We start from the raw sequence: 13,660 nt of genomic DNA, 5'->3' as shown, positions 1-13,660 counted from the left end.
CAAATTAACGGGATAGAGGATCATACGTATCAATGACAATGTGTTGAAAGTGGTCGAAATAAGCAAAATGATTGCAACTAAAACAAACTGGTCAAAAGTTTGTCACATTTAATAATTAATATTGCTAGCAAAATTATCTAATAAAAGATGATACAAATTAATGCTAATATATTATTTTGATTCAGTTGTGATTCCTTAGCTCATTTTGATCACTTTCAACACATTGTCATTAATTTGTATGATTCTCTATTTCTGTTAATTTTGCCAATGTCGTTATTGATTGGATTTAAATGGGACAAAATTGTGAGTTAAGGGTGCAAATTGTCCAAAATTAAATTTTGGGTGTAAAATAAAAAGTGACACAAGTTTGAGGATGCAATGTGAATTTACTCCTTTTCATTAATAAGTTTTGGTGTAATAGTTAATGTTCAAACCACAGGATTTAACACTTTAGGTTCAAATCCCTCTTAAAATATATTTTAAAAAACCAAAAAAAAAAAAACTTATTTTAGCATGAATTAAATAATAGCAAAGGTTCTAGTGAGCTTTACTACGATGGTTAAAGGACTATTATCTAAAATGTAGTTTTTTCTTTTTCATTGAAGAGATTTGACAATCCAAATTAACCTGCTTACTTTTACCTAAATCCGCTATTATTGAACCTCATTAAGCTAAATCGAAAAGTCAAAAGAGTCTAGGGGCATGATGAAAGGCTCCACTTGGGGGGAAAAGTTAGAACTTTTTTGGCATGCTTTTGTTAAGTGTAGTCCCCTCAAAAGTTTCCAATAGCTCTTTTTTTTTTTAATTAATCTTGAGTGGCATGATGAAATAGGTAACACAGAGAAATGAGTACAAGCAACTATAGCAATATCAATGGTGGTAGTGCTTTCTTCATACTCCTTGATCTTCAGGATCTTGAAGCTGGATTTAAAACTGGCAACTTCTGAAGTCTCAGAATACTACTTTTTATGGAGGAATACTGACTACTAATGTAATTTTTTTAATGGGATTTGCTTGTTTGGTTTTGTTGTATTGTGGGGAGGCTTTTACTGATCTGATAGAAAGTGCCATGTGTTGAGCTCAGAGACTTCACATGGCTTCTCTCATTTCCAAGTGTTGAGTTCATAAAATTGATACAGGAAGACCAGATTTTGGCATTATCAAGAGAATCAGTTGCAGAGGAAAACCACCTGATTAGTATCGAGAAAATAAAATCCCAGTCTTTTAGGAACAGTACAAGCTCGGGAAAAGTGATCAGTCTGTGAAGGGGAAGCAAGCTGGGGAGAAACTGCCAAGCAATTTGACTAGTCTGAACACTGGCAAGTGTCCCAATATTATAAAGGGTTAAAAACCAGAATTTGCTCCTTTAATAACATGTTCATGTTCCTTTCTTGGTAAACCAGTTCTTCATCTTTATCAACTTGCTCCTGGTACTTGTGTAGCAGGTTACAGCTTAGCCTAAAAGTTGGCTTTCTTTTTTTGTTCTTTTCTATCGATCCATTTTTTCCATTTTTTGTAAAAATGCTGTAAAGCTCCAGGTTTTGATCTATAATTCCATATCTGAAAACAACTGACATGGCTTCTTCTAGTTGCATCCTGCAAAAATCAATACTACCAGGGGTTTTTGTTCTTATTACATTTTCAGCCTTTTCTGGTTGTGGGGTTTTATCCATTTTTATCACATCTTTAGTGTTGATTATATCCACAATTCTCTTCGCATATGCAAAGCGAGAATATCAAGAAGAAACGGTGCAAACAGTAGAAGTTCTTAGTCAGAGCAGTATTAGTCACCCTATTCTGCAGCGGCAAGATTCACCAGAATCTGAGTCTGAAGGAGTTGACAATAAACCAGTGAAAGAAGCTAGTCAGCACCAGCAAGATTCACCAGAATTTGATGAGGTTGACAATGAATCAGGGAAAGAAGTTGTTGGAATCAGCAACACAGAGCAGCAGCAATGTTTCCCTCATTTTATCAAAGTATCAGAAGAGCAGAAGGCAAAAGCTGATGAGAGTAATACTTTTCAAGAAAAGGCAGTTCAAAATCAGGGAGGTGGTGCAGCTCATCAGATTCATCCTGATTTGTATTCAGAAAGTGAAAGTATTGATGGTCAGTCATTTTCAAGTGATCAAGATTCAGATATTGACTGGTCATACTCAGGTAACTTACCAAGCCAAAGCCCAGAATGTTCAGATGATTCCATTTCTGATGAAGAAAGCTTGATTGAGATAGCTCTTCCTAGTGGCCATTATGTTGGACCAAAAGAAGAATATCCCAAGTTTTCTTGGCAGCAAAAGTTTCAAGATTTCTCCACAGAAACAAAAATGTTTCATCAGCATAGCATCAAGCAGCTCTTTGCAGAAATCAATGACATGAATGAGGAAGAAAACTTGATTGAGATCGACCTGTCCATGGGTTCAATCAAGTGCTCAAGGTTTGAGATTGAGGCCTAAGTAACACTGAATCCTTTATCATGGTAGTATTTTACATCTGTAACTCCTTGTTGATCAGTATTGAAAGTTTTTGATCCTTATGGATTTTGTGGCATATATTAATTTGTGCTGGTATCTTTTGGCATTCAAATTCATAAATATAACACTGCTGTTGCTGTATATTGTTCTCTTTCCATTGGATATCTTTTAATTGCTTTCCCTGTCAAGGTACTAATTACTTGCTAAGAAACTTGAGTAACATGTTGGATTTCCAAGTAAAAATGAATGTTATATGATGAAATGTGAAGAATTAACCCTTGGGAGTTGGGAGGCAAGACTTGTAAATATGGACATTTGGTGCAGAAACTTTAACATTTTACATGGTAAAGTCTGGCTTTCACAAATATATAGAAGAAGCATTTTTTTTCCATATGGAGAAAACAGTATGCATTTTAATAATTTTTTGGGATTACTTGTATAAAAACAAAATGTGACAGAGCTATAAATTTCTTGTATTTTAGATAGAAGCCAATACATTAAATATTCATATATTAGATAGAAACAAATATCTTATCACTTATTAAGCCTCTTTTTCTCTTGAAAAAAAAAAGTTTAAATCTATAGCTAGTCAATAATGTGCTACCTCCTGTTTTCCTGTTTACTTTGAATGTCACATGAGCACCTCATTGTTGCTTAAAAGAGTAACAAGTAATCAGTAAGGAGGAGAAAACATGAGACAAAATAGACAATGTTGCCTGAGAGATAATTCTTGTCATAATTTAAAAGACAATGTTCCCAGAAGATCATTCATGTGTTTAAATGTGGTATATCTCCTCTGCTAAAAGCTCGAAAATATTAAATGATTTGTGACAAATGTTTACAAAAAATAAAAAAAAAATGAATGGACAAATTTCTCAAGATGGTAAAACTATATTCTCTCATTACCACCAGCAGAAACTGTAGTATCTAAATGGCACAACGTGCTTGAATATGTGTTCAAGCGGCACAAAACTTTTGATATGGCTCACAGGGTCAAGAAAGCCCAGAATTTGACTATTCTTAATTACTTTCACTATATCTATGATCATCAACTACGTACAAAATCAACCCCAACCGAAAAAAAAAGAAAGAAAAAATGTAGTAAAAGCAGAAGGATCAACAGGCCAATTGATCTCTGAAAGGTGAAATTTCTTCAAAAATGGGAAGTCTTCTTGACCTAAATGGTGTCCACTGGTTCATTAATTGATCAAGACCTTTAGCAAATGCATCTTCTATACTAGGTCCAGAAACAGGTGGAGCAAGTCCTTCTGATTCACAAAGCTCTAACTCCTTCAGCAGTTGCTCAGCACGATTCCTCGACTTGGGTTCATCTGAACCAGAAAGCTTACCTTCAAACACGTCTTCAAGAACAGGCCTTGCTTCCGCATATCGACCTTGCTTAATTAGGCATAGACACAAATTGCAAGCCTTATTGGCATCAGGGTCTATCTGCTGGGCTTTGCAATAAACAATCTCTGCAGCAGCATAGTTGCTTTGTTGCATGTATGCCCAACCCAAATTTCCCTGCAAATTTACCATTGGGAGCTAGCATTAGCCAAGCTGACTAAGTAGCTTGAATTGATTGAGTTTAAGCCCATGAACAAAATAGAAGAGGTCTATTGCAGTGGTTAGCCCCCCCCACCCAAACACCAAAAAAAAAAAAAAGGTGTTTTATCATAGTGATTGATAACCAAAGCAAAAGGTAGATTTTACCATAGTTATTGGTAGACATATCCAACTTCCATAAATTTTTGGATAAAAAATGACAAAATTGGATGATCATATGGGCAGTAAGCTGTAATTAAGATTTAGTTCTGGTTATTCGAAGTTTGTGATCTTTCATCTCCAAGCTCTTTTTTTTTTTTGTTCTTTCGTGGAATATGTCTGTGTCTGAGATACAAGAATGAACTAACAGTGGTACAACTAGATTAAATGGAAGTGGATTAATGAAAACTAGAGCATTGGAAGCCTCCCAAAAGGTAGTTAATTAAGTTGGATTATGAGATAAACTGAACATATGTAATGTCATAATCCTTACCAGTATCCTTGAGGTTTCCTGCCTAATGGTAACCTGGAACTTCCTACCATGGGAGCGAGCTGTCTTGGTAGGTTTTCCATTGAATGCTTCTCCTTGATATATCATCCGTAACTTCTGCTTCAGCAGTTCAATTTGCTCATCCAACATTCCACATTTCTGCCAAATCCACCCAAATTATGTTGACAACATGACAGTAGAACATAAAGATCAGACAAAGGAAAAAAAAAGGAAAGGAGCTTACAAGTACCATGAGGAAAAGAAATAACAGAACATTTTGTTCCAACTTATCTATTAGTTAACATTCTTGTACAATCTCAAATCTCATGGAAACATATATAGGATGTCATCTTCTTAAACAAGCCATAATTAGTCTAAAGCATAATGTGACGTCCAATTATCTAATACTACCCTTATAACATCAAGTCCCAACCACTCCCCAGGGGAGCTTTTTACATTTAGTTCCCTGGCTTCACCAATTAACTAAAAAATATATTTAAGATTAAGAGAGAGATCCACAATTGGCAGCAGATTTCTAAGTGAAATATGCTAAGAGGAAAAGAAATTTTAAATCTATCTTCCAAGTTGTCAAACCTTGTATAAATCGATAAGGACATTGTCAAGTGATTCCTGGGCTTGCTTAGAGCATCTATCCCTGAAGGATCTTATAGCCTCAATAGCTTCTTCAGCTCTATCTTGCTGTTTCATAACCACTGCCATGTCTTTCAGTGCACTGTCTACTCTATCTCCGGCATTTATTGCTTTCCAGAAGAAAACAATTGCAGTTTCTGGATCCTTCTCAATTAGCTGTTTGTTAGATAGAAAACAAACATGAATAATTGATCAACAAATACCAGATGGATATGTAATATAACAAAGTCTATGCATGTAGCAAACAGGGTACATATGCACTTTTCCATCCTCAGACAGAGAGAACCAGGCTCCTGAGTATTTTCTACTATTTAAGCATGCTGTAAAGACAAGACCTAAACCCCATAAAGGAGGATGTTTAGCAGCTTTGCTTAACATTTATCTTTTGTGAGAAATGGTGGTACAGAAACTTAATAATGCAGGCATGAGTCGTCACATTCAATATGTCCTAGAAATCTAAACGAATGCACATTGGAGAACAAATGCAGGTATAACTGAACCATTTTGCTGAATACTGCAAAGGCTTGTCCAAAAGATTAGGGCCACAAAATTTCTATAAAATAAAATAAAAGCAGAAAAATGGATTGCAAAAAGAAGTATCCAGAAGCACTGATATAAAGTAAAATCCCAACTTAATCCTCCTGCAACTTGCACAAATTAAAACCCAAAAAGAAGAAAAATATGTTGATCAGAACTCCTAAAGAGACAGCAACATCAGATAGTCCATGTGCTTTCTTCATTGGGCCACTAGGAGTAGACAAGGTGACAAGCCTTGAAAAAGGAGAATTTTTGTTTCCAAACTTGTAGATGAGACCAACTAACCATGTGCCAGGTTGAGTCTGAGAATGGAGTAATCAAATACAGGACTAAGGGTATGTTAACAAAATCAACTGCACATAGAAATTAGTATAATTAGCACCATTGTCAACAAGACCAAAGCACAGAAGTTCTACATCCATTAGTGTGAGGACCTAGTCATTAAAAAGGTCTCAGGACTCTATCTTGATGCCTCAGGAAAGAAATAACCTTTTTCTAACACTAAGAAGATTTAGTACTTGATACAAAACTTAAGAGGACATCATCAACAGAACCAACCCTTTTAACTAGAGAAACAGTTCCCAGTAAATTTAAAAACGTGCAAAGAACCATATGAACAGCATTTGCTAATTAATCGAATCACCAGCGCAAAACAAATGCTATCGTAACAAGGATCAACTAGATAACATATTAAACAAAAATATATGATTCCCAGAGAAATAGTTGATCATTGAATATAGATTAATGGTTAAGGTTTTTGCTCTTCGTCAAACTTAAACAAAAATACAAAATAAATGGACCTAAGTATTGTGCAGTTAGAACACATCCAAATTAGATACTAAGTATTAACTCATGATTTGGGAAAGTTAAGTCATTTTAATCATACTTAAAGACCTCCAAAACACTTACCAAAGAAAAACAACAAAAATTACACTTAGAGCATACAAGAAAATAAATAAAGTAAAATAATCATTTTAAGGACAAAATAACTAAATAAAAGCCCATGAATATAATATCTCATAAATATCATGCATCAAGAAACATAGCTCTCATAAATCTTCACGAGTATCTATACAGTATCTACTGCATAAAAATCAAAAAGAAAAAGGAAAGGAGAAAGAAAAACACATACTTGAAAATATTTTGCTCTGACATAAGGACTATCACCAGGAGGAAGCTTATGAACGACGTGGAAAGACTCCTGTTTCTTCTTCGTACCATACATGTTTGTGTATTTTAAGGAAACTTCTGATCAAGAACAATCCTAGAACTGATTCCTATCTCAAGTTTTCCGAGTCATTAATGAAATGGGCTTCTGGGATTTCCCAGGAATGAAGCAAGAGAGGAGGAGGAAAGCTGAAGTCTGCTGCCAAATGCCCAATGGGAAGAGGAAAGAGAAAGTTGATTAAATGCGTAACAGGATCAAGTTGGGATGAAGATGAATGTGGACGGGAAAACAGTTAGGTTCAAGGTTGTTGTGCTTCAGTATTCATGTTTGACACCTGTAGTCGCCACGTTTGTGATCTCAACGAGTGTGTTTTTATATTTACGTTTTCTTCCCTTTTAAGGTTCATATAATAAATTTCCCGATCTGGTCTATTGCGTGAATTTGGGTAATAATCCATACTGGGAAAATTGGATTAAACACCTACGGAATTTCTCCCCAAAACATCATGAGTTTATTTGAATTCAAAGGTTATTTGGAAAAACTCTTTGGAATTAATTATTTAGTATATAATTTTTTTAATATGATATATATGAAATAAAAAAATAATTAAAAATAAGGTCTATCTATCCAACGGGCATACAATGGGCACTCATTAAGGTATAGTATACTTCAGATGTTAGAATTTTTGGAAAGCTAAGATTAATTCGGAAAAATGTGTAAATGCAAGAGAGGTAATAATTGTTAATATGTGTATACACATAATATGTTGGATAAAGTTTAGGTATATTAATGGGTGCCTATGCCCTGTTAGAAAAAACCCTTAAAATATATTTTTTGAATAATAATATGGTCTTTCTAACGGATGCCCATTACACACTCATTAAAATATATTTTGATATCATATTTTTTAAAATGTAAGATTAATTAGGATTATTAAATAAATATAAGAGAGGTTTTCAAGATTAAATAGGAAAAATATATAAATGTAATGGAGGATAATAATTGTTAGTATGTATATATACATGGTAGATTAGATGAATTTTATGTATATTAACGACTCCTCAATAAGCACCCCTTATAAAAATCCTAAAAACATTTATTTCAAGTGATCTATTAGTCATTAGAATCCAATAGATGACCAGGTAACAAACTAATCATTTTTTTTCTTGGTAGAAATAGCCAAATAAGAGAATTTCTTGTATATCTACCCCCAATTTATGATTAATTATAAGGGTTTATCTTGTATGTATTGGCAGGATATCTACTAACAGGTATAAATGCATGCCACATATATAAGAACTAAAATTCAAAATCGAATTGGGAATACATGTCATGCCACCACGTATATACAAAATTAATCCTAATTATAAATGGTGAAAGTCAAATAAAATTGAGCACCCAAATTTGAGATAAAACTTGCGCTCATGTCCCATCTCTAAATAAGTACTGGGATAGGTCTTGCAATCTAGTGTTCCATCAAATCTACGTGAGGATTTCATACTTTTATTTCAATAGGTACCTCTGTACCTAATTGGGAATTGACTCCAAAATGAGTTTGGTGTGTTAATGTAAATATAGCTACTCATATTTTTACAGTTTTTTATCTTGTATCTAGTGTATTCTATCGTACACTAATCATATGTATCTACAACATCTACCAACTACTACAATCACTACATTTATCATATTTTACCATACCTATATAAGGCACCTCATGTACTTGTAGACACAAACAATTTTATCTAATACAACATTCTCTTCATTTCCTCCTCTCTACTCTATCACTCTGCACTCTCCACTTTATCATGGTATTGGAACTTGAACTTGGGGCCTAATTTATAACTTTTCTTTGACTTTCTTCTCATAATAAATTTTGATCTAATACAACAATCATCTCAGTGCTTCTCACACCCAATTAGCACCAAGACATCATTCAATCAAGTGCTACGTCATTACTGGATCAGCACTTTATCCTAATGGAATTTAATCCTGATTCCGATGTCTCTCATCCTACCACATTATTTTAAATGGTGCCAATTATGGATTATGGATGCCCGCAATGAGAAGCTTTCTTAAAGGCCGCAAACTGTGACAAGTCATCACAAGAGAGCGTGTCAAGTTCACTCAAGAAAAGGAAGAATTTTCTGATAAATTTTCTGATACATTGGAAGAATGGGATAATATCAATCACAAAATCATCACTTGACTAATCAATACTTCTACTCCCTCCATTGGTGCCCTTTTGCATAGTTTTGACACTGCAAAAGAAGGTTGGAATTTTTTGGCAAAAAAGTATACCGCAGCTGATTTGGTTCATCAGTATCAACTTGCCACTAAAATACAACAACTTCATCAAGAGTCAGGTCAGCCATTGACTCTTTCCACTCTCAAATGAATAATCTTTGGAAACAGTTGGCTATCTCTGAACCTGAATGGCGTTGTCCTAAAGATGTTGAACTTTTTATCAAATATAGAGACAACATGAGATTATGAGCCTACACAATGATGACTATGAGCCTACACGAGCAAATCTTTTACGCCGTCATCCTTTGCCTATATTTCGATTAGTTTTAGCTGAATTGATCTCAAATAGAAAACTCTAAAAATATGAGTTAGCTAGTAGCTAAATTTACGTTTAACAATTTAGCGGCACCCTTGAAAAACTTGGCTTTTCTAATAGCTCATATGGGCGGCCTCATTTGGTAAGTGAGTTTTTTGGGTGTTTGTTTAAAAATTTATTGTAATTTACTGTAGAAGTTGTAAATTTTTTTTTTAAAGTATGTATATTTTTGGATATTTTGAAGTATATAGTTTAAAAATTTGGAGAAATTTTTTGAGATTACTGTAGATGAAGTTGTTAAAACACTTGTAGTAGACAAACTTGGCCAAAAACTTGCGTGCCAAACAAGGCCATGATTTTGCATTATTCATCTAAAAATCTTCATCCAAAATTATTCTGCTTCTTCTCTATGTGGATGATATGCTAATCACTAGTGACGACAGAGTAGGAATTCAAACCTTAAAGGAATTCCTTAGCACACAATTTGAGATGAAGAATTTGGGGACAGTCTCGTACTTTCTTGGTCTTGAGGTCTCCAAGTCCTCTACGGGTTACTATTTATCCTAAACCAAGTATGCATCAGATCTTCTCTCTCGTGCTGGTATAACAGATTCTAAAATTGCTGACACTCCACTTGAAACTAATATCAAATTACGTCCAAATAATGAAGAACTTCTAAGTGACCCTACTTGTTATCATCAGTTAGTCGGGAGTCTAGTCTACTTAACTATCACTCGACCAGACATAGCTTATGCTTTACACTTGGTGAGTCAATTCATGTCAAGTCCACATTCCACTCATTATACTGCAGTTCTTCGAATCTTGCGCTGTGTGAAATGAACCATCTATCATGGATTGCATTTTTCCTCATCTTCTTCTCTAGAGTTACAAACATAATCTGATGCCGATTGGGTTGGTAATCCTTTTTTTTTTTTTTTTTTTTGTCGCTGGGTATCGGTCACTCCGGACTGGTAATACCGTCTGTGACCACTAAGTCCCATCGCCCAGGGAGAGCGGGCCCCACCGATCCCCGAGAGTATTACCCCGGTTGCCTAGGCTCAGGGTCGAACCCCAGACCTGTCTCACCTAATGAGGCTACACAGGCCACAGCCACGGATTTAAGGGGGGGCTGGTGGGGGCTTAAGCCCCCCCCAAGCCGCCGGAAAACCCCCTATATATAGGGGATTCCGGCGGCCAGCCCAGCCCAGCCCAGCTCCCCCACGGTGATCCAGATCTACCATCCTCCATGGCTCCATGAATGCTGCAGAGGAAGTGAAGAAGAGCTGGAAAGCCGCTGCCGTGCTGACTGCTGAGGAAGAAGATGACCCATTTCATTTTGAAATTTTTTTTTTGCCCTCTAAATACAAAACGACGTCGTTTCACTTTTAGTGGAACGACGTCGTTTTGTATAATGAGGGGAAAAAAAAATACATCAGATGAAGCCCTAAGGCTTCATCTGATGCAAAAGCACGCCGCCAGTGCCAAAGGGCAAACAAGACTCCAACTCCAAGAAGAAGACGCCAGGCTCCAAGAACTCCAAGAAGCTTCAGTTGAGATTCTACCATCCTGCTTCAAGCCTTCAATTCAAGGCTCCAAGACTCCAACTCTCCACCATTCCATTCACATAAATCTTTTAGGTTAGTTTTTTGGTTTAAATTACAATATTCATCTTTATATTTTTGTTAATTATATGTTTAAATTATTTTTGAATTTTGAGTATCTTGATATTAATTTGATTAAGATTAATTTTTATTTAGTTTATGTTAATGTAATTTAAGAATTTGAAAGATTACATTAAAAAATTTAATGATATTAAATTTAAATTAGAAATTAGTTTAGAAATTGTATAGATTTTAGGTTGTATTTAATTTTTAAAATTTTGTTAGTTTTATATTTGAAATTTTAAGAATTAATTATGTGAATTAGAAATTTTCTTAGTTATTAATTTTATTATTGTTGTGATGTCAGGTTGTTGATTTAATTATACAAGAGATGAATAATCGTTTCTCGGAAGTTAGCACGGAATTGCTTAGTTGCATAGCATGTCTTGATCCAAAAAGTTCTTTCTCTCAATTCAATGTGCAGAAACTACTCCGTCTTGCTGATTTATATCCTGAAGACTTCTCAAGTAACGATTATTTATATTTTGAGTCTCAACTTCGAAATTATATTTATAATGTGCAACGCGATCCTCAATTTTCAGAAGTTGGAGATTTGGGAAGTCTTGCTCAACAAATGGTTAAAACTGGTAAAAATACAGTTTTTCCGTTGGTTTATCGTCTGATCCAGTTGGCATTAGTTCTACCAGTTGCGACTGCTTCTGTTGAAAGAGTATTTTCTGCAATGAATATTGTCAAGACTGATTTGCGCAACAAAATGGGAGACGAGTGGATGAATGACTGTCTGGTTGTATACATCGAGAAGGATATTTTTGCAACAATTGAAAATGAGCAAATATTGCAGCGTTTTCAACGGATGAAGACTCGCAGAATGCAATTGCCTCCTCTTCGTTATTCGAGTGCAACAACTACCAATACTTCAAGTGTTAATCAATAACAAATTTTTGGGTATGTATAATTATATGTTTTTATTATTTTTATAATTATTGATTCTAAATTTTACTTATTAAATATATTTATTTCGTCACAAAAAAAAAATTTTAATACACTTCAGCCCCCCCAAAAATAAATTTCTGGCTCCGTCCCTGACAGGCCACCCGAGCTAACCGAGGGGGGCTGGTAATCCTATTGACCGTCGTTCTGCAACAGGTTACTATTTCTTTCTTGGAAATTCCCTTATCTCTTGGTGAAGCAAGAAGCAATCAATTGTTTCTCGATCTAGCTCAGAGTCGAAGTATCATGCCCTTGCTGATACTACTGTTGAGTTTCTATGGTTACGATGGCTCCTTCATGACATGGGTGTTTCATTCTCTATCGATTCTCCTTTCTATTGTGATAATATGACTGCTATCCAAATTGCTCATAATGATGTCTTCCATGAAAGGACGAAACACATAGATATTGATTGTCATTTTGTTCGGCACCATCTCATGCAACAAACTCTTTCTCTAGTACTTGTGGTGTCTACAACCAAATTGCGGATATTTTCACAAAATCCTATTCACCAAGACAGTTTCATATTCTCGTTTTCAAACTCAAGTTGATTTTCACTTTACCACCTTGAGTTTGAAGGGGGATGTTAAATGTAAATATAGCTACTAACTAACTTATATTTCTAGCGTTTTCTATCTTGTATGTAGTGTATTTTACCATCCACTAACTGCATATTTTTACGACATCTACCAACTACCACAACCCACTACATTATCACATCTTACCATATTTATATAAGGCACTTCATGTACTTGTAGACGCATACAATTTTATCTAATACAACATTCTCTTCATTTCCTCCTCTCTACTCTATCACTCTCTACTCTCCACTTTATCATGGTGGTCCCTTCTTTTTTTGGCGAATTGGAGTCCTTGCTCCCGTTAGCTATAATATTTCTGCTTTTGGTAATAACATCATTGAAGGAGACAATTTATATTTCTTTTGCAAACGAGGACTCATTGTTTCTGGTCTGTTAATAAAATTTGATTTTATATAAAAAAAAAATTCATTCTTACAACTTATGCAGGATAGAAAAAGCTATGGGAATATGTTTTGAAATTATGCAATAGATGAGCATTTGGGCATTGGCAATGAGAAAGTGCTTCGGTGAACAACAAAATGCAATTTAATTGGATAACACAAAAAGTAGAATACAAGATTTCTTGAAATCATGATAAACATAGGCAACGAGGTAAGTTAAAAATTATGATAAACATAAGGAGAGGTAAGTGCAATAAAAAAAACAAGTCCAAAGTTTTTTTTTTAAAAAAACATATTAAAAGAAAGAAGGTTTAAAAAAAGTTCTAAAGTTTAAAAAATAGAAAAAACAGTTGTGAATGTCAAAAACAAAATTTTTTTAATTAGAAGCTAAGCATGTCTAAATTAAATTAAAACAAACCCTGTCACTTGTGGGCTCCTCGTCACCATTGGCAATTAGTACTAGTTTGGTCTGGGGTTCAATAACCTAAGATCTCTTACTTATATTTTCTCTTCCAAACTATCCAATTCATTCCTTCTCGAACCAGTAATTAACAAGCATAACCCCCTACCAGAAAAGTTTCTTTTTAAAAAAATAAAAATAAAGAAAGCACCTATACCAGCAATGTTGAAATGGATTTCTTGTAAA

General features: G+C 34.6%; 3 protein-coding genes across 3 annotated transcripts; 2 read left to right on the top strand and 1 right to left on the bottom strand.

Moving 5' to 3' along the window:
- The first annotated feature begins 831 nt into the window (after window positions 1-831).
- LOC113765544 lies at window positions 832-2,594 on the top strand. The gene has a single exon (XM_027309761.1). The coding sequence runs from the start codon at window positions 1,576-1,578 to the stop codon at window positions 2,449-2,451; it is 876 nt and encodes a 291-aa protein (XP_027165562.1). The 5' UTR covers window positions 832-1,575; the 3' UTR covers window positions 2,452-2,594.
- Window positions 2,595-3,338: 744 nt separating this feature from the next.
- LOC113767096 (protein SULFUR DEFICIENCY-INDUCED 1-like) lies at window positions 3,339-7,198 on the bottom strand. Its single transcript, XM_027311268.1, has 4 exons — window positions 6,825-7,198; window positions 5,099-5,311; window positions 4,508-4,663; window positions 3,339-3,993 (listed from the first exon to the last, which is right to left on the bottom strand). Exons 1-4 carry the CDS (start codon window positions 6,915-6,917, stop codon window positions 3,586-3,588), a joined length of 870 nt encoding a protein of 289 aa, XP_027167069.1. The 5' UTR covers window positions 6,918-7,198; the 3' UTR covers window positions 3,339-3,585.
- A 4,214-nt stretch (window positions 7,199-11,412) lies between these two features.
- LOC113765919 lies at window positions 11,413-11,976 on the top strand. The gene has a single exon (XM_027310159.1). The coding sequence runs from the start codon at window positions 11,413-11,415 to the stop codon at window positions 11,974-11,976; it is 564 nt and encodes a 187-aa protein (XP_027165960.1).
- The last annotated feature ends 1,684 nt before the right edge of the window (window positions 11,977-13,660 follow it).

Source organism: Coffea eugenioides, chromosome 3 (assembly GCF_003713205.1).
Source record: "Coffea eugenioides isolate CCC68of chromosome 3, Ceug_1.0, whole genome shotgun sequence".
Taxonomy (NCBI): Eukaryota; Viridiplantae; Streptophyta; class Magnoliopsida; order Gentianales; family Rubiaceae; genus Coffea; species Coffea eugenioides.
Note: the sequence above shows the minus strand (reverse complement) of the source record. Positions and strands in the feature narration are given on the sequence as shown.